This window comes from Monodon monoceros, unplaced genomic scaffold (genome assembly GCF_005190385.1).
Source record: "Monodon monoceros isolate NGI ecotype Baffin Bay Population unplaced genomic scaffold, NGI_Narwhal_1 Super_Scaffold_16, whole genome shotgun sequence".
Taxonomy (NCBI): Eukaryota; Metazoa; Chordata; class Mammalia; order Artiodactyla; family Monodontidae; genus Monodon; species Monodon monoceros.
The window spans coordinates 34,879,808-34,904,717 of record NW_021703772.1 but is presented as its reverse complement, the minus strand read 5'-3'; the positions used below and the strand labels follow the sequence as shown (position 1 = coordinate 34,904,717).

Genomic DNA, 24,910 nt, shown 5'->3' with positions numbered 1-24,910 from the left:
GCCCTATAAAATCTTCCTCTGTTCCTGCTGCCTGGATTCCACCCTGGGTAAGATGAGCTTGTTTTTCCTGAACTGTGTTGGGGGCCGTTAGGACCCCCTCGCAGGACTGCTATGAGCGTGAACCATGATAAGGGCGAGGATGGCAGATGGGAGTTGGGTTTGAAGTGATCGCGTGATGTCGTTTTTTTTTTCTTTTGCATAACTGAATGGTATAGTAGACACAGCTCTGGCCTTTATATTTGGACAAACAAGTATTCATTTCCAGCTCCAATTCTTATGGAGACAACCTAACCTAGCCTCAGTTCCTCTGTTAAAGAGAGATAATACTGCCTACTTCACAAAGAGTGATGGTGAGTTTTTAATCCGTTTATTTAAGGGCCTGCTATATGCCAGTGTTCCAGTGCCCTCAGGGGACACAACAGAAATGACCAAGTCCCTGTCTGCACGGAGTTTATGTTGTGCTGGGGAGACAGAAGACAAGCATATAAATAAATAGAAATGTATCAAGCCAGGCAGTGATAAATGCCAGGATAAAAAATAAAGCAGAGTGAGGGGCCGGAGAGTGGCGAGAGCTGGTTCTTCAGGCGGGATGGATGTTTAAGACTTTCTGAGAGGCTGACATTTGAGTGGTGGCCAGTATGAAGTGAGGAACAGACGTCTGAGGGAAAAGCATTCCAGACCGAGGGAGCGGAGGTGCAAAGATCCTCAGACACGAGGATTTCTTCGTGCTCGGGGGGTTAGCAAGGAGGCCGGTGGGGCTGGAGATGTGGCCAGGGGCTTTGGAGGAGATGGTAAGGGTTTTGGTTAAAGGAGGAAACAGGTGTTTGAGTCTAGCTTCTTCTCCCCCTCCTCCCTCCCCTGCTCCCAAACAAACTGTAGTGGAACTTTTAACAGAATGGCTAATAATAGTTTGTGCTCTCTTGATTTTTTTTTTTTTGCGGTACACGGGCCTCTCACTGTTGTTGCCTCTCCCGTTGCGGAGCACAGGCTCCGGACACGCAGGCTCAGCAGCCATGGCTCACGGGCCGAGCCGCTTCGCGGCATGTGGGATCTTCCCAGACCGGGGCACGAACCCGCGTCCCCTGCATCGGCAGGCGGACTCTCAACCACTGCGCCACCAGGGGAGCTCGTGCTCTGTTGATTTTTAAAAATAGATAAGCTGGTTCTTATCTATGGGCTTGTTTTATTTATGAGCCAAAAGTCCTGTGATCATTTGGAAAGTGCAGGCTAGAAATATTGATTTAGTTTTTGCAATTACCCTGTTAAAAGAAATTATGTCACCCCTTCCCTTTCCTGCCCCTCCCTTCCAAATTCTGTTAGGTGTGTGCTTCAATCCCAGCAAGCAAGCCTGATTGCCACATGGATAGAATTAGAATAAAGTCTCTGGTTCAGAGGGCGAGTGGATGTCGAGAAAAGTGAGAGAAGAAAGCCACCAGGAGAGGGGGTCTTGAAGTCAAACATAACCTCTGGGATTAAAATCCTGCCCTTGAAAGGAAGCTTTGAAGCCCGTTAGGAGACTCTGGGTGATGTGATTGGCCTCCAGTCTGGGTTTTTTGCAGAATCCCCCCAGGTCACCAAAAGGTGTCGTTGGGCAGGGGCTAAGGCCATGCAGGTTGGTCAGAGATCGAGCTGCAGAGAGATTTCTGAAATCTTACTCGCTTCACCAGCAGCCTCCAAAGCAGGTGACTCAGTTAACATGGAGTTTGCGGGAGGCAGAGCCCAGGAATAAGTTACATCCTAGATGCCACTCTCAACACATCTCAGGAACCGTAGCAACTCGTTTTATGAAGCAGTGAGGTGTAGAGATCAAAGGTGTGGGCTTTGGAAATGGTTAGGCGTGGATTTGAGTCCTGTGCTGTCTGCAGAGGGACACATGCCACCCTTGCAACATGCAAGGCTTTACTGAGACAAAAACATGCAATGACCCTGAGCTGAGAGCTGGCATCATTTCTCCCAACCAGAGTCAGTGAGAATAACTCTGTTCCTCATTCCCTCCCTCCCTCCCCACCCCCTGCCAGCTACCATCTGAGTCCTGACCTCCCTGTTTCACTCCAAGACCTGCCGGGACAGGGTACATGCCAGATCCCTGCCCCACTTCCCTCCTCCAAATGTGCCATCCACCAAATCGAGAAAAGTAAACACATTTCAAGCCAGGGGCACTTTGAGCCAAAGTCCGATCTCTTGAGACATCTCCGGGAACAAATACCCAAGCAAGCAAGGCCTGCTCTTCCATTAATTCCTTATGAACATACAAATCTCTCTCAAGCCTAAAGTGCTCTTTATTACCCAGATCCCGTCTCTCCATTAAAATTGGGCTTCTGAGGATTCATCATCATATGTATGAATTAGAATTAGTTTCACCTGCAAATGGCACAAATTCAAACCTAAGTAGTTCAAAAAAGATATAATTCATGTTTACTTTTACATAAAGGATACTGTATCTGGGGGTAGACATTGCAGAGCTGGTCTAGAAGCTTCTTGGTGTCATCGGAGACCCAAGTTTCTTTTCTTTTTTTTCCCCTGTTGCCGTTAATGTGTTGCCTTATGGTCTAAAATGGTTGCTGGCATTCTAGCCACGTCATCCTTATTACAGGCAGCAGGAAGGAAGAAATGGAGAAAGCATGCTGAGATAGACAATCAGTAGTTTCTGCCACCATTACTGGTTCTTCTGTTTTTCTTTCTTTTCTTCTGTTTATAAGTCCCAGCCTGTGAGAAATCATCCCTCCTTTCTTAGTGTTGTCATAGCAAATTGTACATATCAAGTTATTCATTTAGATTAATTAACATTTATTATGTCCTTGTCATGTATCCCCAGCACCTAGTTCAGTGTTTGACATAAAGAATAATGGAAGGTGGTTTCTCTCAGGATCAAGAGAGGCTTATACATAAACAACTAATTATGCTGCAGAGTAACACGTTCTGTGAAAGATGTGTAGATGTTGACCATGGGAGCACAGAGGAGGACTGTTTCTTGGAGCAGAGAGTGGGAAGGATATATTAAATGGCAGCAAATCCCACAGGAGAGAACACTTGAGCAGGGCTTTGAGTGGCAAACAAAATTCTGCTAAGTAGAGAAAAGAGGGAGGACTTTCAGGACAGAGGGAATCCTATAAGCAAATGTAGTTAAGGGTAAAAGTCCCTGCACTGCTGGGACCAGCCAGTTCTCCCATGTGACCAGAGTTCAAGATGCATGGGTTGAATGACAAATGATGGAAAGTTTCTCAAAGAGGCCTTGTAGGCTATGCTAAGGAGTTTGAATTTCTTCTTGTGTTCCAGGAGCTCTTGACTAGAAATTCACCTAAGACCCACTCAGTGTATTCATTAAAGATGCACATTTTCTGGTTCCCTCTCCCAGAAATCCTGATTCGATAGGGGTTTCATTTTAACAAGCACCCTGAGTGATTCAGGAATTCCCAGCAGAGCAGTTTGGCATCCAGGAGCCAGTGTTGGATTTAGGCAGATACAGGACATGATCAGACTTGGATTTTAGAGAGGTTGCTCCAGTGGTGGTATAGAGGGGGGGCATTGCAGGTGCCCGGAATGGAGGCAGGAGACCTGTTAGGCAACTGTTATCATTGTTCAGGCTGGAGGTAATAAGGGTGGATTTCAGGGAGTGACAGTATAAGTGAAGGGTGTTTAGAGAATCGTTTTGGAAGTTTAAATGGCAGGACTTGGTGATGCTGACTGTGGTGGATTGAAGGAAAGAAAATGTCGCAGATAGCGCAGTTTTTTAAGCTTAGGTGACCTAGCAGATGGTAAGGCTATTAAACAAGTTAGGGAAAAGAAAGGAAGAAGTAAGTTTGGGAAATAAAGAGTTCCATTTGAGGACCAATTTAGTTAGGGATGCCTGGGGACGTCCCACAGTTTTCCTTGTATTCTAGTATGTACACACACACACACACACACACACACACACACACACATAATCACTTGTCTGTTACCATATTGCACATTCCTCTAGGGCACAGATCTGACCTTGGTAATTGGCACGTGCCTCACTTTGCCCGGCCTATCGCCACTTAGAATTGAGGGTGAGGAAGCATGTGTCCCCTTGTCACCTACTTTCCAGAAGGGAAAATTAGTATAACATGGTGAAGGATGATTTCTAGTTCTAAAATTGTGAAGCAAATCATGCTTCTATTTGTGAATGTAAAAGAAATCCAAATTTGTCATCAAAAAAGAGAAAACACGGTCACTTTGGAAAACATAACCAATCGTGACATTTCAGTCATGCCATCCATTGGGTGCTGCTGTTCTAACTGCCATGCTGCTAGGCTGCCCACACAAACTTACTTCTTAAGTGTGTCTTTGCTTGCACATGTTTGTATCATCCTTTGTCTCTTAGATTTGGGAGCCATGGTTGGTTGTGATCTCTTTCTGGAAACTGTAATTCTTTGAACATGGTGAACAAATAAGTCTTTAAAAAAAAACTGTATCAATTTCTCAGAGACTATTCTAGTCCAGGAGACCTCCCCCACCTCTCTCTTTCTCTTCCTCCCGCTCCTATATTCAGTTCTACTGTTATCTTTACCCTCACTTGCCTCAGACTTTCTAGGAGAAGTTGGACAGGAGTCAGTAATGTTTTGTTAGCAGAAACAACCACCGCCTTAGAGAACAGTGATAATTCAGGACCAAGGACAGTGGCAGAGTAGTGGCCGGGGCTCAAGATGTAGACTTCACACTTCAGAGAGGTGATTTGTATATCACAGGTGTTCCGTAAACATTAAATCAAGTTTAGAATATGAGTAGAAGAGCGCATGTTCATGAAATCACCTATGTAAATATTCTAGTTGTCTCAGCTTTGTGAGTTAAACTCTTTCTTTTGGTACAGGTGATAGAAAAAAATGTCGATCCTGAAACAATGCTGTTACCATATCTGAGGAAGAAGCGTATCCTTTGCCTTGAGTGTGCATATGTGTGTATGTGTGTATATCCCTGATATCCTCATCAAGTGTTATTTCAAATATCTTTTTAGAGCCACAATGAGTCATATTCCCTACTGGGGCTTTATGTTCATCTTTAAGAAAGTCCTAGATTGGAGTTTTGTAGGCAGTGAACAATTGTGCTTATCAGAGAACCAAGTTCTTTCTAATCTCTGTTTAGGCATTAAATATATTGAATAAAATGGAGAAGCTAACAATGGGAATTAAAACAATGGGTGCTAAAATGGCTTAATTAAACATCCTTTAGAATTGAGTCACAATATTGATATTCTACCTTCAAGGACTAATCATCGTGCACATTAGAAAAAGAGAGCACAGGAACTTCCCTGGTGGTTCAGTGGTTAAGAATGCACCTTCCAATGCAGGGGTCACGGTTTGATCCCTGGTCGGGGAACTAAGATCCCACATGCGGCGGGACAACTAAGCCCGCAAGCCGCAGCTACCGAGCATGCAAGCCACAACTAGAGAGAGAAGACCACGCACTGCAGTGAAGAGCCTGCGCACCACAATGAAAGATCCCGCATGCTGCAACTAAGACCTGACGCAGCCAAAAATAAAAATTAAATAAATAAACAAGTAATAAAAGTTATTTAAAAAAAGAAAAAGAGAGCACAGAAATCTCCTGAAATGAAAGTGAAAGAACAATAGAGACATTAAACCTGAAAATGTTATCTTGGAAAAACTTTCTCAATAAAAGTCATCTAAGGAATGGATTCTTATCCTGCTACGCATGAACTCCAGTGGGCTTCCAGAGGTCTGTGGACCCCACTACATTATATGCAAACTTGTGTGACAATGGGAATTTGTACATTTTTCCCCCAGAGAGAGTGAAATTCCCAAAAGAGCACACAACTCAGAAAATATCAATAGCTATCTTCTGAAAGTCATTCAAGGATTTATTATTATTATTATTCTATTAATTTTATTTATTTTTGGCTGCATTGGGTCTTCATTGTTGTGCACGGGCTTTCTCTAGTTGTGGCGAGCAGGGGCTACTCTTTGTTGAGGTGCACAGTCTTCTCATGCTGCAGTGGCTTCTCTTGTTGCAGAGCACGGGCTCTAGGCGCACGGGCTTCAGTAGCTGCAGCACGCGGGCTCAGTAGTTGTGGCACACGGGCTTAGTTGCTCCGCAGCATGTGGGATCTTCCCAGACCAGGGATACAACCCATGTCCCCTGCATTGGCAGGTGGATTCTTAACCACTGTGCCACCAGGGAAGTCCTCGAGGTTTTTGGACATAAAAGTAATTAATACTTATTTCCTGGTTATCCATGGTACCAATGTGATATTTAAGATTTGGTTCACTTGTGAGTGACAGAAAATCCCAATAGCAGTAAACAAGATAGTTTATTTCTTTCTCATTGTGTTATTTCAGGTTCTCTGGGAAGCATACACTAAAAAATGAGATTAAATATTCAAGGGTTTTATTAGGAAAAATGCCTGAGTGAAATAGGGAGGCAGCCATAGAAGACTGAGACCTGTAAGGAAGAGAGGGAGAGAAGACTGAGTTGAAGGGTCTCAGACTGCTGTGCAGTCTAAGGCACGTTCATCAAAGCCACTGAGAATGGTTGACAAGGACTCCCATACCTCTGCATAGCACTGAGCCATTGGTGGGAAGCAGCCCGTGCGAGGCATAGCCTTGATGAAAAGTGGGGTGATGGATATCAAAGTGCAGCAGTTGGCTCTCTTGGTCAGTTGCCCTGTATGTTGAAGGAAGTCTCTGAGGCACATTCTCATGGTTGTCATACTCACGTAAAGGAATCCCAAAGGTAGGTAGATCCAGGCTAGCAAAGCATTGTCACAACATTATCAGGAACCAAGCTCTTTCTGTCTTGCTGCTTCACCCTCCTCAGCAAGAAGCTTTCTCCTCATGGTCAGAGATAACTCACTGAGGTCCAGCCATCATATCTGAATTCCAGCAAATAGGAAGAAGTAAGGGATGAAGGAGGGGCACCCCTCTCCCTCTGAGGACATTTCCCTCCTGGACGTCAAAAACAGCCTTTATGCTTACATCCCATTGGCCAACATTGTTAATGACCCCACCAAGCATCAGAGGAGGCTGTGAAAATGTATTTTTTTAATTCTGGGCAACCATGTGTGTAGCTCAAAAATTAAGATTTCTATTACCAAGAAAGAATGAGGGAAAAGGTATTGGGAAACAACCAGCAGTTTCTGCCACTGAGAAGCAGAGAAATATGGCACACTTGTATAACATGACACAAATATTCTAAGAATTATTTACAATTTGACATTCTACTTTGTATGTCATCAAAGACACAGATAAGGATAAGAACAGATATGCAGTGTACTCATACCTTCAAATCCTCAAGGCCTTATATGTGTAGACTCTTCCTCTTCTTAAGTTTGGCCTTATTTTTGGCAACCTGGGGTCCAGTTGTTTTAAAAAGGAAGAGACTAGATATAGCATGCAAATGTAAATCAAGAATTTACAAGATTATAAATAATAGCAGCTAAGACATACATACATTATTTGATAAATAAGTATCAAACTTAACTGTACATTTAAGAGTCTTTGATGGTGTTGTCTCCTAAGGTCAGAGCTATTTCACAAAGAGAATTATGGAAAACACATTATCTTTAACTGTGCTTTTTCCAGTCCGACTCACAGGAACTAAATACGGCTGTGGAGCAGGAGACTGTGGTGCCTGCACGGTGATGATATCACGATGTAACCCCATTACCAAGAGGATAAGGTACCTTGCTGCAAAGTCCAGATATGGTTGAAATTTTGTAGCTTTGAACTTTGTTTTTCTTCTTCCTTTGGTAAATATGCATTGAGCACCTACTTTGTGACAGGAACTGTGATAGGCATTGGGGATACATTGACGGGCATCAAATCATTCCGGTTCCAGCAAAAATGTTACATTCTCAGCCCTCCCTGATCACCTTCTCCATAGCAGTGCCCCATCTCACCTCGGCAACTCCCTACTCCCTTCGCCTATATTAAGGTATTCATAGCACTTCTCACCATATGTTTGTGTATGTATGTATTGTCTATGTACCTATGTATTGTCTATCTTCCTCAACTAGAATATATACTCTACAAAGGCAGGGATTTTATCTGTCTTGTTCACCAATGAATCCTAGTGCCTGGTACTCCACCTGGCACACAGTAGGCACTCAATAAATATTTACATTTATTTAATAAATGAAAAATATTCTTCCAGTCTTTCTTTTGTGTGTATACTTAAGGAAGCATACTGCCTATACAGCTTAGAAACCTCTATTTTTTGCTGAACTTCTCATGAGTATCTTTTCAAAATAATAAATATAATTTTAATGGCTGTATATGTTCTGTTGTTTGGGTGTATCAAAACCAACCCCCAAATAGTGATCACTTAGATTATTTTTTGGTTTTCACTATTATAAGGAGAGTGAGCATTCATGTGTATATATATGTTTATATTTGTGTTTCTGATAATTTCCTTATGATAGATCCATGGAGATGGAATTAGAGGATAAAAGAGTGAGTGCGTCTTTAAGTTTTTATGCCTTCCAGCAAAATGTCTCTCAGAAGAGCTCTATCAGTTTACATTCTTTTCAGCAGTATGTGAATTCCATTTTCCCAAACCTTTGCTAATAATGCATATTACAATTTTTTTAATCTTTGTCATTTTCTTGGATAAAAATGATTTTTCATTGCTTAATTTGAATCTCTCCTGATTGCTTTTGAGGTTGAACGTTCATTTCATGTATTTATTGGCCATCTGTAATTTTGTTTGGTAAATGAGAACATTTTAGGAGTCGTTTTGAGTTAGACATTTTCTAGCAGTAGGTTTGTGGGATTGAGGAGTTCTGTATCCACAGCCTATTTCTTCTTCTGAGGCACAATATCCATTTAACTTTATTGCCCAACTAACCCCTTGCCCAGCATCTGCTTGGAGGATGAAACATGCTCTAGGTGATTGTCACAAGTGACTGGAGAGGAGAATGTCAGCCCCTCAATCAAGAGAAAAAAACAACGTTAGTGGAAACTGTTCTTGAGTTAGAATTAGGAGGCCTAATTTGAATCCTATCTGACACTCCAGCTGTGATCCTGAGCAACTCACTCTGACCCTCAGAGTCTCATTCTGTAAAATGGCCATGAGCTAAGGACAAAATGTATATGCAAAGCCTAGGACATTATACAAAACCTGCCATGTTGGAGGTGCTCCTTTCCCACTGGTTACAATGTAGTTTGTGCTTCTCTTTTTCATTCTGAAGACATTATTCAGCCAACGCCTGTCTGATTCCCATCTGTTCTCTGTATGGTGCTGCCGTCACCACAGTGGAAGGCATAGGAAGCACCAAGACCAGGATTCATCCTGTTCAGGTGAGGATGCACCTCTTCTTCATAGGGTTTCTGTGCTTCGAAAACCATTAATGACATGATGAGTTCTTGAAATTAATACAGTAGATCAATGAGCCCTGCTGCTTGGTCACAGCCAACAGATGACACCAAGCTGGGGGCCAGGAGTGAAACCTGGGACATGTGACTGACTTCTTAGAAAAATACTTTTGAAAGACTAGAGAACTTTCTCTTTAAAAAAAAAAAAAATCTTGACATCACTAGCGTTGTTTTCTGTATTCTAATTAGATGGGACCTGTCCATTTTACATTTTCCAAACTTATAAAGAAATGAGAGCCAAGTGCATTGGGGGATATAATCTTAATATTTTTTTTTCTATAAAGAGGAAAATAACATGATTTTAAAGCTGAGTGAAAATCTCAGCTACCAAAAAGATTTGTTAAATTTAGGGCTTGTTCGGAAGATATATAATAGGAGTTGTTAATGAATTTTGAAGCTTTTCTCCTAAGGAGGCACCTTGTTAGAACTTTGCCTCAATGGAAGGGCATCTCAGACTCCTAACTCTTTCAATTATGTATACATTACCCAGAAAAATGCTGTTGCTACTTGTTTTTATCTAAGTTAATGAGTACCACTTAAGAGGAGAGGGTGGAAGAGGAAAAAGATAGGGGCAACATAGAAAATGGCCAAAGTTCAAATTCTCTGTGCTTGAAGGAATCTTGGGTTCTGTTTATTTTCTATGAAACCTCTTTACCTAGAAGGAGCAGATTCTGCCTGGGTGTGCTTGTGAGACTCGGCTGTTCGGAGGCATGAAGACACCCTTTCATTTAGTACCTGCCGCCCATCTCCTGGCTGCGGTGTAGACAGATGACGGCTTCTGAAATGGGGTTGCACCTTTGAAGTTAGACTCCAAAAAGAACAGGCTGGGGGCTGGGGGGAGATTTGGAAGAGAAATCAAGGCAATGTTTCCTTCTTGATTGTTTTTGGATTAATGATGGCACTTTGTAAAAGAATTCCTGTGTGCTGAAGTGTTAGGGCAATAGTGGGCAGATAAAGGCACTTGGGAAATAAAAGGGTTTTTTCCCCTCAACTTGAATATAATTCAGTTCATTTCTTTGAAGGACTTCCTTCATCTCGGTGATTCCCATTCTGGACTACAGATTGAAACACCTGGGAATCTTTAAAAAATATATGTCTGTGCCCCACCCCAGAGATTCTCAGTCAAATGGTCTGAGGTACTGCTTGGACCTTGGAAATTTTAAAGCTCCCCTGGTGATTCTGAAAGCTGAGAACCTTCAATGAAGCTCAAAAGCTGTTGAGGACCAGTCATCACCACCACCCCAGCCCAAGAAAGGGAGACACCAAGGCTGAGAAGGATTTTCCAGGGCTTCTTCTCCAACTTTAATGTGCATGTGAACCGCCCAGGGATCTTGTTAGAATGCAGGTTCTGATTCATTAGGTCTCGGGTCAGGCCCAAGATTCTGCCTTTCAACCTTTCTGTGCTTCCAGGAGAGGATTGCCAAGTGTCATGGCACGCAGTGTGGCTTCTGCACCCCTGGGATGGTGATGTCCATCTACACGCTGCTGAGGAACCATCCAGAGCCCACCCTGAGTCAGTTAACTGATGCTCTTGGTGGTAGGTTATATGTGTGTGTGCTTTAATTTTTAAATGATGTTGATAATGATAGCTAACATTAGCCATTTATCAGGTGCCACACACTGCATTAAGTGCTATATAAACATTACCTCATTGACTCTTTATGCTAACTTTATAAGGTAGGCATTATTATTATCCCCCATTTCATAGATGGAGAAACTGAGGTTTAAAGAGAGTAATTTACTAAAAATTATGTCACCAATAAGTGGAGGAGTCAAATCAGGATTCAAACACGATCCACACATTGCACTTGGCTGATATATTTCTCAAGTCTCTCTTTTTTTTTTTTTTTTTTTTTTGCGGTACGTGGGCCCCTCACTGTTGCGGCCTCTCCGTTGTGGAGCTCAGGCTCCGGACGCGCAGGCTCAGCGGCCATGGCTCACGGGCCCAGTCGCTCCGCGGCATGTGGCATCTTCCCGGACCGGGGCACGAACCCATGTCCCCTGCATCAGCAGGCGGACTCTCAACCACTGCGCCACCAGGGAAACCCTCAAGTCTCTCTTAGTCTATAAGAGTCTCCTCCCTTTTTTATTGTTTGCTTATTTTAATAATAATTACAAAGCCAGTTTTTTCATTTACCCTTAGAAAGGGTCCAGTTACCTCCACATGCTGCTCTCTCCTATTGGGTGCGTGCTCGCAGGGCAATATGAAGTTACCAGAGGGCTCATGATGAATGCAACGTGAAATCAAAGAGACTGACATCTTCTGGTGATACTTATTTCAAAGAGCTGCCTTTATCTGGAGGTAGTTTATCAAGTTCAGGAGCTCAGTGTGTGTGTGTGTGTGTGTGTGTGTGTGTGTGTGTAGTGGGGGATGGGGGGCGCATTGGAGGAGGCCTTCATTAACAAGACTCTGAAAAATTCTAAAGAACAAGAGCCTCCCAAATCCTATTTCTGGTGAAATTCTTCATGGCTCTACTTGTCTCCTGTCTCCCAGGGACCTTATTTCTCTGCCGTGTTACGTGGGCCTAAAGCTCATGTGTTCAGCTCCTCTGCGAAAGTGTTCCAGGGAAGACAGGACTAAACAGAAGTAGAAAGGGGAGGTGCATAAGACACAAACTGTCTTCTGCCTTATTTCCCTTAAGTCGTCTTATGCATTTGGTCTCGTGGCCGTTTGTGATGTGAACAAGTGACAAGGGGTTCTCAAATTTTCAGGTGCTTAAGACTTACATAGGAGTTTGTAAAGAATGAAGATTCCTGGGACCCAACCCCAGACAGCTGGCTTCAGTGGCTTTGTGTTTTAAACAGATGCCAGGTTTGGGGGTTGGAGGAGAACATGGGATGTGGACCACTGTGGAGGAGCACTGGCCTAATGATTTATTGTAAATAAATTGTGTGCCCAATCGCTTCCAGAGTTTAAAAATTATCTTTGCTGCTGTATAATGCCTTTGATCTTTCTATCAACTGCAGCTTAGCTCTTTTTTTAAATACCAAAAAAGATGATGTACAATGTAGCTTTATTTACATTGTCTTTTACTGCATATGGAAAATAAAATTTTTTTATTGAAGTATAGTTGATTTACAATATTGTGTTAGTTTCAGGTGTACAGCATAGTAATTCAGTATTTTTGCAGATTATATTCCATTATAGGTTATTACAAGATAATGGGTAAAATTCCCTGGGTTATACAGTAAATCCTTGTTGTTTATTTTATAAATAGTAGTTTGTATCTGTTAATCCCATACTTCTAATTTACCTTTCCTCTTCCTTCTCCCCTATGGTAACCACAAGTTTGTTTTCTATGTCTGTGAGTCTGTCTCTGTTTTGTATATTTGTATTATTTTTTTAATTCCACATATAAATGATATCATACAGTATTTGTCTTTGACTTATTTCACTTAGCATAATATTCTCTGGGTCCATCCACATTGCTGCAAATGGCAGTATTTTATTCTTTTTTTATGGCTCAGTAACATTCCATTATATGTATATATACTACATCTTCTTAACCCAATCATCTGGTGATGGGCATTTGGGTTGTGAAGCTTAGCTCTTGAATGTGCCTATAGACCAAGAGTTCTTGGCTTGAAATCATTGTGTTCTTTGAGCACCTATCACAAGCAGAGGATATAAAAACTGTTTACAGAGAGAAAGTACAAATAGCTGAGTTGTTAGACTACCTCAAGACTATCAACCAAGTATCCCAAGTAGCTGACAAAAAAAAAATCCGACTTTGTGGATTTGGGGACCAAAATGTCAAACAGGGCTTCCTTCTTGGATGGGGTCCTTATTTCCAGCATGCATCTGGCAGACGGTGCCTCTCTCTAGGTTCCTTGATTAACAGAGTTGGGTTTTTCCCCTCCAGGTAACTTGTGCCGTTGCACTGGATACAGGCCCATAATCGATGCATGCAAGACTTTCTGTAAAGTGAGTAGAAAGGAACACGTTTTTGAGTATATTTTTTCCTCAATGAAACAAAATGGTGCAGGTTGGCAGGTGTGATTAGGAGAATAGCCCATTTCACTAATGCAGGGCTACTTCTTATCTCAAGGTCCGTAATTGCTGTTTGTTACTTGATCTTGAGCAGGGCGCCTACCCTGGTTCATTGAGCTTGCCCTGGTAGCCACACAGGCAGCACCTGAGCACTTCGACATTGGCTGTGGGTCATTGTTCCAAGGGGTCTTAACTGACCTGCTTGTCTGGGTTGGGTACCCTGCCCCGCTGCTCCCGCACCCCTATCACAGCACTGGGCACACGGTGGTGTCATTGCCCATTTGCTCTTCCGTCTCTTCACCAGAATGTGGTCTGCTTGACGCAGAGGCTGAGTCACTGTGCACCAATGGAATTAGGCACTCAATCGATGCTTGTTGAATGAATAGATGAACAAACAATGTTGAAATGAGGGACATAAGATGGCCCTTTGGAATTTAAATGATGAAAGCAGTGTATCATAAGAACAGAGTGATAATAATAATACTTGTTATTGTTAATATTTCTTTATTAGTAAATTAATAATAAATTAATAAATTATTTCTTGTTAATGAAATATTAAATCAACCATTGTTAATATTTATTGCCATGTGCCAGACTTTGTTATAAGATCTTTACAGCCTGGTGACTATAGTAATAATACTGTGTTGTGTACTTGAAATTTGTGAAGAGAGTAGACCTTAAGTGTTATCACCACACACACATACACACACACACACACACATACACACAAATGGTAACTGTGAGGTGATGGATGTGTTAATTAACCTGGTTGTGGTCATCATTTCACAAAGTATACGCATGTCAAATAGTCATGTTGTACACTTTAAATATACACAATTTTATTTGTTAATTATATCTCAATAAAGCCAAAAAAATATTTAGTAGAATCAACAATAAATTCTTGGTTATTTGTTTTTTTCACCCACTAGACTTCTGGCTGCTATCAAAGTAAAGAAAATGGGGTTTGCTGTTTGGATCAAGGAATAAATGGATTACCAGAGTTTGAGGAAGGAAATGAGGTCAGTGAAATGTAAATTTTTTATAAGGTTTTCTCAAGACATGAGTAGAGACCAACTTACCTTTAGGAAGATTAAATGGTTGTGTAAGGTAGCTAATTTGAGGTGTGCAGCATGTCCCCTCCCCCATTCTCACCCCATGTCTATCAAAAAAAAAAAAAATCTAACCTGACAACTTCATCCCTCACTCCTGATGTTACTCTCGGTCACATACAACTACTTATAGGAGGGAGAACACATTGATCTCTTAGTTTAAAAAAAGCCTTCTTCAAGTCTTTTTTCTAGTGGAGATGTTAGGGAAATGGAAGGGCAGGGAGTGATAAGAGGGGTGGCAATTCAGGGGAGTGGTCTGGCTCTCAGTTGTGTCTCACGCTGCTGCCTCCTGTGCTCCCCCCAGACTCCAAGGAGCATGTGCAGGGGCTGAGGGCTTTGGAGGCCCACCAGCATCTGCACTGAGATGCTGGTGACCTGGTCTGTGTTAGAGCCCTTGGCTTAGAGCCCAGGTACCATGGCTGACCAGTGGGGTTTTTTGTCTGTCTGTCTCTTCTGTGCCTATCTTCATCTGACCTTATTCCACAAAAGGATTTAAAGTAGGGAGAATTGCCTGATGACAATAACTTCTGGTACTTTCTCTTCTTAAGACAAATCTAAAACTTTTCTCAGAAGAGGAGTTTCTGCCATTGGATCCAACTCAGGAATTGATATTTCCTCCTGAGCTAATGGTAAGTAAGACAAAGTTGAGCTCATCCTAGAGGAATTCACGGTGAAATGCCAGGAAGGATATTTGCTTATGGATCCTCTCGAAAGCTGATTGGCGAATAGGTAATATCCACCTGCCATTCTCAGTCCAAGGTCTAAAGAGTATGGGATCAGGGCAGAGATGGGGGAATGAGGGTGGAGTCACCACCAGGGGACAGTTGAATGTAAGAAGCAGCAGATGGTATGTATTAAAAAATGTCCTGAAAAGACATCACAGCATCTGTAGATTTAGACATGTTTTCTATTTCCGGTTTTGCTGAGTTTTATTCTTCCATTAAATTTTTTGATGAAATTAAGCATGTGAAGTATTTTTAAGCATTGAAATGGATTCTTTTGAGATATAAAAGCACCAAAGGGAGATGTATTGGAATAGTCTCCAGAAGGAGTAAAATATTGCCACATTTTATCTTGTACTCTGATTCCTAGTAAAGCTCTACTTTTAGGTGACTTTTATTTTATTTTATTTTGTTTTGTTTTTTCCAATGATGATTTTTTTTTAATATTTATTTATTTGGTTGAGCTGGGTCTTACTTGCAGCGCATGGTCTCCTTAGTTGTGGCATGTGAACTCTTACTAGTGGCATGTGGGATCTAGTTCCCTGACCAGGGATCGAGCCTGGACCCCCTGCATTGGAAGCGCCGAGTCTTATCCACTGCGCCACCAGGGAAGTCCCACTTTTACTTTATTTTTTTATTTTTTTGCGGTATGCGGGCCTCCCACTGCCGTGGCCTCTCCCGTTGCGGAGCACAGGCTCCGGACACGCAGGCTCAGCGGCCATGGCTCACGGGGCCAGCCGCTCCGCGGCATGTGGGATCCTCCCGGACCGGGGCACGAACCCGCGTCCCCCGCATCGGCAGGCGGACTCTCAACCACTGCGCCACCAGGGAGGCCCTACTTTATTTTTTAAAAAGATCTCTATCTCCTGTCTCTGTTCCTGTAAAGACAGAGAAGAAACAGGTGGAAATATTATCACGAGACGATCTTGAATCTTTACTGCTTTTTCAATAGACAATGGCTGAGAAACAACCACAAAGGACCAGGATTTTTGGTGGTGATAGAATGACATGGATTTCTCCAGTGACCCTGAAGGAACTTCTAGAAGCCAAAGTCAAGTATCCCCAGGCCCCGGTTGTCATGGGGAACACCTCTGTGGGTATGTAGATCCCCAGGGACTTCTTATGAGGAAACTGAGGAAAAGGGCTTTGGGGAGGAGAAAACCTCATATATGCATGTTCTCAGAAAAAGCAGTCTGAAATAACATTTTAAATTATTTATACTTGACTTCCCTTGAGCACTGCTCAAGAGACTTACAACTTCATCACATAAGTGAATTCCTGTTGCCCTAACCGGAGCAGTGCACAGAGCTGTACCCAAGAGGCCTGCTCCGTGACAAATTAGCAGCAGCAGCTCCAGTGACAGCTGTCCTGTCTTTCCATGTAGAGACTGATCTGGGGCTGGTATTTGAAATTGCTGTTTCCTCTCTCAGTGGTGTCTCAATGGCCATAATAGGTTTTCTTAAACTGCAGTGACAGGCTCTTTCTATGGTGTCCATTGTAAACTCAGTTTGACTGCCTACTTCTTTGAGGAGTCTCCTAGAGTCTTCCCAAGGAGAATTTTGAGTATACCACAAGTGGTCTTGGACGTGTCTGCCAAGTTTTAAGGCTGACGAGTCCAAAGAGTTCCCCAAGTTTAGTGAAAATCCACCCGTCCGTTCTCTGTGTGTGTGATTTGGCAATAAACAGACCAATAGATATGTAATTTTTATATATTTAAAGACATCAGTTTTAATCACAATTTCAAAATTTAAAAGGCAGTTATCCCCCCTTCATCTCAGTCTGCTTATTTTTTTTTCCTAATCCTTCAGGGCCTGACATGAAATTTAAAGGCATCTTTCACCCAGTTATAATTTCTCCTGATAGAATTGAAGAACTGAGTGTTGTAAACTATACAGATAATGGTGAGTTCTTAAGGTCCCTATTTTCTTAGTTAAAATGCATTAATCAGCTTATTTGCTTTGCTCAGCAGACAAGCAAAAAAAGTCTTATTCATAATTAGAATATACAGAGAGACTCCCTTGTAAGGTGATAACTCTGGAGGAGGCTCAGGGAAGAATTCTCTATGATTATACGAGATACTAATTGTCTGAAGAGTCGGGTTTTCACTGAAGAACTTTTATGTCTGCTGTGTGAGGGAAATGTAACAGCTCTTCAGTGAAGGGTACTGTGCTAAGTGCTGGGTAGAAGATAAAGAGAGTCTTTGCTCTCCAGAAGCACAGTAGTAACCAAACAAGTTTACGTATGAAGCAGCTTACAAACTGGCTTTTCCATTTCAATAAAGGAAATTGATTTAATGACAATGATGAGAAGCAATGAAATGTGGGTTTGGAGGCTGGCTCTGGAGTCCAGTTCCTGACCATGTCATATATTAGCTGAAAAACTTAGTCAAGTTACTTAACTGAATCTCAGTGTGTGGGGGGCTATTAATACTTCAAAGCTTTGTTAGAATTCAAGAAGATTCTGTGAAGCATTCAGCATAGTGCTTGACCCAGTGAGTATTCCGAAAATTTAGCCTCCATGACCTCCATCACTCTCACCCCTGCCTCTGTCACCAGCACCATCACCTCCTTCACCATCATCATTAACACCTCCATTACCAACCACTATTCCCACCGTCACCACCATGACCACCAGTAAGCAGGGTAGCATGTATCTAGCATAAAGATCCCATATCTGTAGTCTAAAATCTAATGGACATTTCCAGGTCAGCAATGATCACATTGCATTATCTACAAATGATTTCATTTCAGGACTGACCTTAGGTGCTGCCCTCAGCCTGGCTCAGGTGAAGGACGTCCTGGCTAATGTGATCCTGAAGCTCCCGGAGGAGAAGGCACAGATGTACCAGGCTCTCTTGAAGCATTTGGGAACTCTGGCTGGATCCCAGATCAGGAACATGGCTGTATGTACCTGACGACTGTAACATCTAGTATGTGTCCCATGAATGACTGTCCCTGATAAATCATGACATTTTCATTCTTTTGGAACAGACAGAAAGAATAGTTTTCCAAAGTCTTGCTTGATTCTTATTTTACCACTTGTGTCATTATAATTACATAAGTGGAGTGAAAATAACCCATTATTTTAAAAAGTCTTTAGGGGGCCACATAGTGAGCAGGCATCCAGATTCGGATCTGAACCCCCTCCTGGCCGTGGGCAACTGTACCCTCAACTTGCTATCAAAAGGTAAGTGACAGCTCCTTCTTAGGGACTATTAAACCCTGTTCCTCCTACCCTTTTGCCTCTCTAGGGACGCAGGAAGTCCAGTTTTGAAAATTACTCTCCTTTATAATATTAATAATTCCTCTGCCTTTCTGGATGCTTGGAAAGTTGGTCAGTCTGGTCCTAAATGCACACACACCCAATGTCTTCATCTCTTTCTTTCTGAGGACTTGTGCTAGATGTTTTCCCATACTGGTCACCTGACATCGACCAGTGTTGGCTAGTGTCCCGGTGTGATCTGAATAGTGGAGAGAACTCTAGGCTATTGACAACGATTGGGCCCCTTTGTCAAAGACTTTCTCCAGGTGGTACAGGAGTGTGTGAGACCCACGTCATGCTATGTGCTCATGCTGTCATTGATGGAAGCCTGCAGACCTTTTTCTATTGAACAGTGGTTGGGCTTCATTCTATATTTATTTACTTGAGTTTTGTTTTTTGAAAGTAAATCCAGGACTTTTCAGTTATTTCTTTTATTTTAACTTTGTCGACAATTATTAGGAAGTTTTCATTGGTCCTCTATACATCCGTTGTTTTTTTTTTTCATTTAGAAATATGTACTAACTTTCTGTTACCTGCATTGTTAAATGCCTACTCTTCATGTCATCTAAACCACAAAATTATCTTAAGGAAGAAGGTGTACATTCAGTTATCAATTTAAGTAACATCCTTTAAAAAATCATTTATTGAGAAATAGGTTTTGTGATGTAAATATGAACATCAAAAGCTTCTTAGCTTTATCCCGAAGTCCTATTTCATTATAGCTCTAAACGGTTCCTCCCCCCAATATACTGATTAAAGAACAGAAATTCTTTTGGTGCTGAGAAAAGATATAAACAAATAAGACTGCATCCCACTAGTATAAAAATTCATTAAAGGCAATTTATTTATTCACTACTGTATCAAGTAGGGTTCTTGGTTATAAATAAATGTTTGTTGAATGACTTTATTAGAATATCAAAAGGGATATTAATGTCCTCTCCCTTCTTACAAAGCTCAAAATGAATCATGCTGTTCAGAAAGAGTGCCAAGGTCCGACTCTACCTGACCTCTGGTCTACTCTGCTAGATATTTTTATTTATAATCAAGCAAGGAAGGCAAAAAAAAAAGGTGGGCCCTAGATGGGAAGAAACATTGCAAGATGCCATTTCATGGTGAAAGATTTTTAAACATAGGAAGAGCACTTTTTTCCTCAAACAATAAATTTCCTGTGATATTTGGTAGAATTATTTCCCAAGTTTTGGGAGTTTGATTGTTTAATAGAACAGATTCCAGGGAAAGTGTCATTTCTTTCCACAGAAGGAAAACGACAGATTCCTTTAAATGAGCAGTTCCTCAGAAAGTGCCCCAGTGCTGACCTTAAGCCTGAAGAAATCTTGATCTCAGTGAACATCCCTTATTTGAGGAAGGTGAGAATGTCCTTTCAATTTCTTGGTTTTACTTGTGAGTGCACAGCTTGTTAATTCCAACATAGGGTGGGTTAAGAAAAGGTGTTGAGCGTTTGCAGTGGAGAATATGAGGATTTGTGAATAGTTAGGTTTCACTCGTGTTATATACCCCCCATCATTGCTAGAATCTGGAGACCTTTGACTCTACCTTCCTTCCCAACCCTGCCCGCCACCTCTCTTTCACTCTCTGTGTCTCTTTCTCCCTCCCCACCTTCCCCCCACCCAAACCAACCTCTAAAGTTACTTTCTTACAGATTTTTAAAAATTCTTTGTACCGTGAGGCTTTTTCCTAAATAAGACTTAAAACTATACTTCTGCTTATATCTTGAGGTTTTGAAGAGGCTATAAATTTGCAATAGAACTTAATGGTAAGAAGAAGGGCTTTGGAGTCAGACTCAAGAGTGAATCCTAGTTTTAGACCTACTTTGGCCCTGAGCTCATTACTGAATCACTCCTAATTACAGCTGCCTCTTCTGTAAATGCAAATAATCAAGCTTGCCTTGGAGGGTGTATGAATTTGCTAGGGCTGCCATAACAAAGAACCACAGCCCGGGTGGCTTAAATACACTCTTACTTGTGGAGGCTGGAAGTGTGATATCCAGGTGCTGCAGGGTTGGCTTTCCCTTGGCTTTTCTCCTTGGCTTTTAGATAACTGTCTTCTCCCTGTGTCTCCGTGTGCTTTCCCTCTGTTTGTGTCCGTGTCCAAATTTCCTCTTCTTGTGAGGACACCACCATGCTGCATCATCGCCCACCCTGATTATCTCATTTTAACTTAATCACCTCTTTAAAGACCCTATCTCCTGATACAGTCACATCCTGAGGTACTGGGAGTTAGGACTTCAACTTATCGATTTTGAGGGGGGACACAATTTGGCCCATAACAGAGAGTGTGGCAAGGGTCAAATGAGGCAACATAAACAAACTGCCTTGTGCACAGTTGTCCCTCAGTGTGCTTTTATAGGTGCCACTTCACTTTTGCTTTCAGTGGGAGTTTGTGTCAGCCTTCCGACAAGCCCAGCGGCAACAGAATGCGCTAGCGATAGTCAATTCGGGAATGCGAGTTTTTTTTGGAGGAGGAGATGGCATCATTAGAGAGTTATCCATTGCATATGGAGGCGTTGGTCCAACCACCATCTGTGCAAAGAATTCCTGCCAGAAACTCATCAGAAGGTATGGATTCATGTCCTTAGCCTCCAAGTAATAGAGCAGCTCTTTCTGTGGTGTCATGTAATTACAAGAAGAAAAATGCTTACTACTTTTCTGTTTAATGACATGGAATTCCAATAAGATCTCATGATTATTCCCATGTGTCTTAGTGAATTCTGAAGTGGACACCATATAGTGTGTGTGTGTGTGTGTGTGTGTGTGAACCCATCTCCCAATAGTATATAGACACAGTAAGCAAAATGAGTAAATCTGCATTCTTTATCATAAGAGAATAATTTACCATTATGAAAGATAGATTATGGGAGTTTGTTTTATAATAACTTGCTAAATGCACATGCATACCTAACTTTTTTATTTCTATACGTAATACTAGTTGCCAGTATTTCTTGAGCATTTACTAGGTACCAGTTAACATTTCAGAAGTAGTAGACTAACGGTTAAAACCACGATCTTGATTGAACCACACTGCCTGCATCCAAATCTCAGTTCAGCTCTTATAAATTGTGTGATCTCTTTCAGCTCGCTTAATCTTACAGTACCTCAGTTTCCTTATCAGTCAGGGAGATAATCACACCTCGTAGGACAGTTGAGAGGATTAAATGAATGGATACGTGTAAGGTACGTAAAACAGAACCTGGCATGCAATAAATGTTCTAGTGATATAGGGAGCAGTTACTCCTGGGCTGAGGACTTAACATGAGTTGTCATTTCTTTCTCACGACCATTCCAGGAGCTGTGTTCTACCATTACTGCCCTTTCAGAGATGATGAACTGGTGGGCCCGGGCCAGACACCTTGAGAGTGGTGGTCTGTGATTTGAACTTGGGTTGCCTGACTCTGGAGTTTGTACTCTTTTTCTGCTGCCTTAAACGGTTGCTATTTGTCTTACAAGCTCACTGAGCCTGTGAGGTAGTGAGTCCTGTTGGGCAAGGAGTCTTCTCTTTTGACGCCCACAGGCGCTGGAATGAAGAGATGCTGGACACAGCTTGCAGGCTGATTCTGGATGAAGTCTCCCTCCCAGGCTCAGCCCCAGGTGGGAGGGTGGAGTTCAGGAGGACTCTCATCGTCAGCTTCCTCTTCAAGTTCTACCTGGAAGTGTCACAGATTTTGAAGAGGATGGTAAGTGGAACTGACCATGCATTACCTTTCCCAGTCTTGGGGGCTCTGGGGATACACACAGTGGCGGCAACAACTCCCTGCCAAATAGCTGTAGAATAGAATAGAAAAGACAACCCAAATCGGAGACTCACGGGCTTGCTGGGCGTATGGCAGGCCGTCTGTTGATGGAGTGAGTGTTTGGGGAAGAATGGCAAGTAGAACACAGAGTTGTGCGGGATTTGGTTTAATACCACTCAGTTATTTTGTTTCTGACCTGTTGTATGTCTCCATGGTGTTCAGAAACTTGTTAATGATTTGAATATATTTTCCCTTAGGAAAGCGTTTCTTCCACCTGTCGAGGCTTACCTTTGTACGTTTGGCTTTCTTCTCTGTTCAGCTTTGTTTTCTCTCACTTGTAAGATGGCAGTGGCAGCCACTCCACAAGGTTGTTGAGAAATGGGTCATCATAGGAAAAATGCTTCAGAGAACCATGGTGAAGACTGCCTACTGGTAGTCATAATCACAGTAGTAAGCATCGGGCATTCTTTCACCTGGCCTCCCTTATGACAAACAATTAGAGTTACAAGACTGTTGGCAAGGGAGGATACAACTGAAAAAAGTTTGGAATAAATTTGCTAGGCCCAAAGGGAACTTCAGCCATATTGGCTCATTAATCCCAAGCTACAATCAGCGGACCAAACTAGACTAGAAGCCAAGAACATTCCTCATGTGGTATAGAAATTAGTATGATCACTTTTTTTTTTTTTTAATAAAATTATTTATTTATTTATTTTTGGCTGTGTTGGGTCTTCGTTGCTGCATGCGGGCTTTCTCTAGTTGTGGTGAGTGGGAGCTACTTTTCGCTGCGGTGCGTGGGCTTCTCACTGTGGAGGCTTCTCTTGTTGCGGAGCACAGGCTCTCGGCACACGGGCTTCAGTAGTTGTGGCATGCAGGCTCAGTAGTTGTGGTTTGCGGGCTCTAGAGCACAGGCTCAGTAGTTGTGGCACACGGGCTTAGTTGCTCCGCGGCATATGGGATCTTCCCAGACCAGGGCTCGAACCCGTGTCCCCCTGCATTGGCAGGCAGATTCTTAACCACTGCGCCACCAGGGAAGCCCTGGTATGATCACTTTAAATTAGAGGCAGAGTTCTCGCTTATCATTGCTTCTGAAGGTATCTTCTCATTATATGTGAGAACCAAGAGCCAGAACACTTGTATCAAAGTTTTTAGAATAGAAGCTTGAAATCATATATAAGTGACATATTGTCACTAGGTAATCAAAAGAGAAAAAGTAATAAAGCCAACTATACACTCCTCCAATTAATAGCAAACTAATACAATTTATTGGATGAATCAAATGATATAAATTACAGCTTCCATCTTGTAGTCTTTTACCTTCTATTCAATTTCCTCTATTAATATTCCTCTGCTATTAAAAATAATAGCCTTTGTTGGCTTTAATTTTCTGTTAAAAATTTAAAATTGTAAAAAATAGCCATTAGGTGCACTGTTTGAAGTCTTGCCTAAGGACCAAATTGACCCACTTTTCCTCAGCTCTAGGAGGTGTTCCTCCTGGGGCCCCAGAATGCTTACTGCTGTGAGGTTGTGACAGAGATGCAGCCCGCCACAGTTTCTCTTCTTCCTGATTGGCCAGGTGGTACAAAGCAGAGCTTGATGCTCATTTGCAGTGGTGTACCTTGGCTCTGACTTTTTCCTGGTTTAACTACTCTCTTCCTTTCCAATCATTTACTTAGCTTCTACTTTCCTGTTTTATTGGTTTGTAAGTCCTCAAATCATTTAGGAAGGCATGTGAAAGTATCATAAGAAACTTAAAGATATTGGGAGTCAGTAATCTACTGTTTTCATGTGGCTCTTCATAATATGTGGTCATATGTGTGGACCTTCCAGAGTGTGTGTCCTGGAGGTCAGGGAGAACCCTGCTTCTACTTCCAGGATTCTGAATTAGGGAAGTACTTAACAAATTTAGACTTCACAGTAGAGCTGCTTGCTAAGAGCCATGTTAGCCTCCCTCCCAAGACCATCGTGGCATATTTTAAATATCTACAGTGGTTCTACTTTTCAGGACCCTGTTCACTATCCTAGCCTTACAGACAAGTACGAGAGTGCTTTAGAAGAGCTTCATTCCAGACATCACTGGAGAACATTAAAGTACCAGGTTAGTGGCTTTTTTCTTCTTTTTAATTCAGAGGTCCTGGGCTAAAGCTTCTTCACTTATCTCTCAGCGATTGTCAAGATGTATTAGCCCGAGCTCGCCTTCTGGTGAACCCGCAGCCTTCTTTACTGTTAATTAAAATTTCAAAATCAATGCAGTATTGTGATTAAAAATAAAGCTAGCAGTGGTAATTTTTTTAAATGTCTGTTTTCAACTTGAGGACTGTGTGTTTTGTTCTGTGGCCTTGTACCACTGACATGAACAAGCTGCCTAGTTTGCCATATGCTCTTGGCCTTGGCATTGTGGAAGTCAGAACACAACAAAAGGCAGAGCTCCTGATTTATTTTGCTTGGATGTGGAGATACTCTGCTCCCCCAGTCCCCATTCTCCAAGTGTTTTCTCTGTGAGTTAGAGTTTTAGAGTTGAATCAAACGTAAGTTCTAAGAGCTAATTTCAAGGTCTCCTAATGAAAGCTGGCTATTAGAACACAAGTCCTCATAACTTTCAAACAGAATTTTCAGCTACAACATCATAAGAGTATCGCCTGAAGTCCTCCTGTTGGTAAACTAGATAAGATTCAGTGCTTCTCCTTGAAATTGTTATCAAGAAACTTTACCTTGAGAGTTTTATTAAG

General features: G+C 42.0%; 1 protein-coding gene across 4 annotated transcripts in view; it reads left to right on the top strand.

Moving 5' to 3' along the window:
• AOX1 (aldehyde oxidase 1) overlaps nucleotides 1-24,910 on the top strand; it is a 70,299-nt gene that overhangs the window by 1,157 nt on the left and 44,232 nt on the right. For 3 of the 4 annotated variants that reach the window (XR_003793856.1, XM_029224677.1, XM_029224679.1), the window contains exons 2-16: nucleotides 4,832-4,889; nucleotides 7,560-7,656; nucleotides 9,167-9,275; nucleotides 10,761-10,887; nucleotides 13,214-13,275; nucleotides 14,271-14,360; nucleotides 14,999-15,079; nucleotides 16,125-16,269; nucleotides 16,981-17,073; nucleotides 17,923-18,074; nucleotides 18,265-18,358; nucleotides 19,691-19,800; nucleotides 20,825-21,009; nucleotides 21,962-22,124; nucleotides 24,187-24,279. Coding sequence is in view for 3 of the 4 variants with exons in the window: in XM_029224677.1 (XP_029080510.1) it covers nucleotides 4,832-4,889; nucleotides 7,560-7,656; nucleotides 9,167-9,275; nucleotides 10,761-10,887; nucleotides 13,214-13,275; nucleotides 14,271-14,360; nucleotides 14,999-15,079; nucleotides 16,125-16,269; nucleotides 16,981-17,073; nucleotides 17,923-18,074; nucleotides 18,265-18,358; nucleotides 19,691-19,800; nucleotides 20,825-21,009; nucleotides 21,962-22,124; nucleotides 24,187-24,279 (1,659 nt within the window). In the remaining variant the exon portion in view is untranslated. Of the gene's footprint in view, nucleotides 1-4,831; nucleotides 4,890-7,559; nucleotides 7,657-7,736; nucleotides 7,912-9,166; nucleotides 10,888-13,213; nucleotides 13,276-14,270; nucleotides 14,361-14,998; nucleotides 15,080-16,124; nucleotides 16,270-16,980; nucleotides 17,074-17,922; nucleotides 18,075-18,264; nucleotides 18,359-19,690; nucleotides 19,801-20,824; nucleotides 21,010-21,961; nucleotides 22,125-24,186; nucleotides 24,280-24,910 lie in introns of those variants that run through there. The other variant, XM_029224680.1, reaches the window with a different exon arrangement.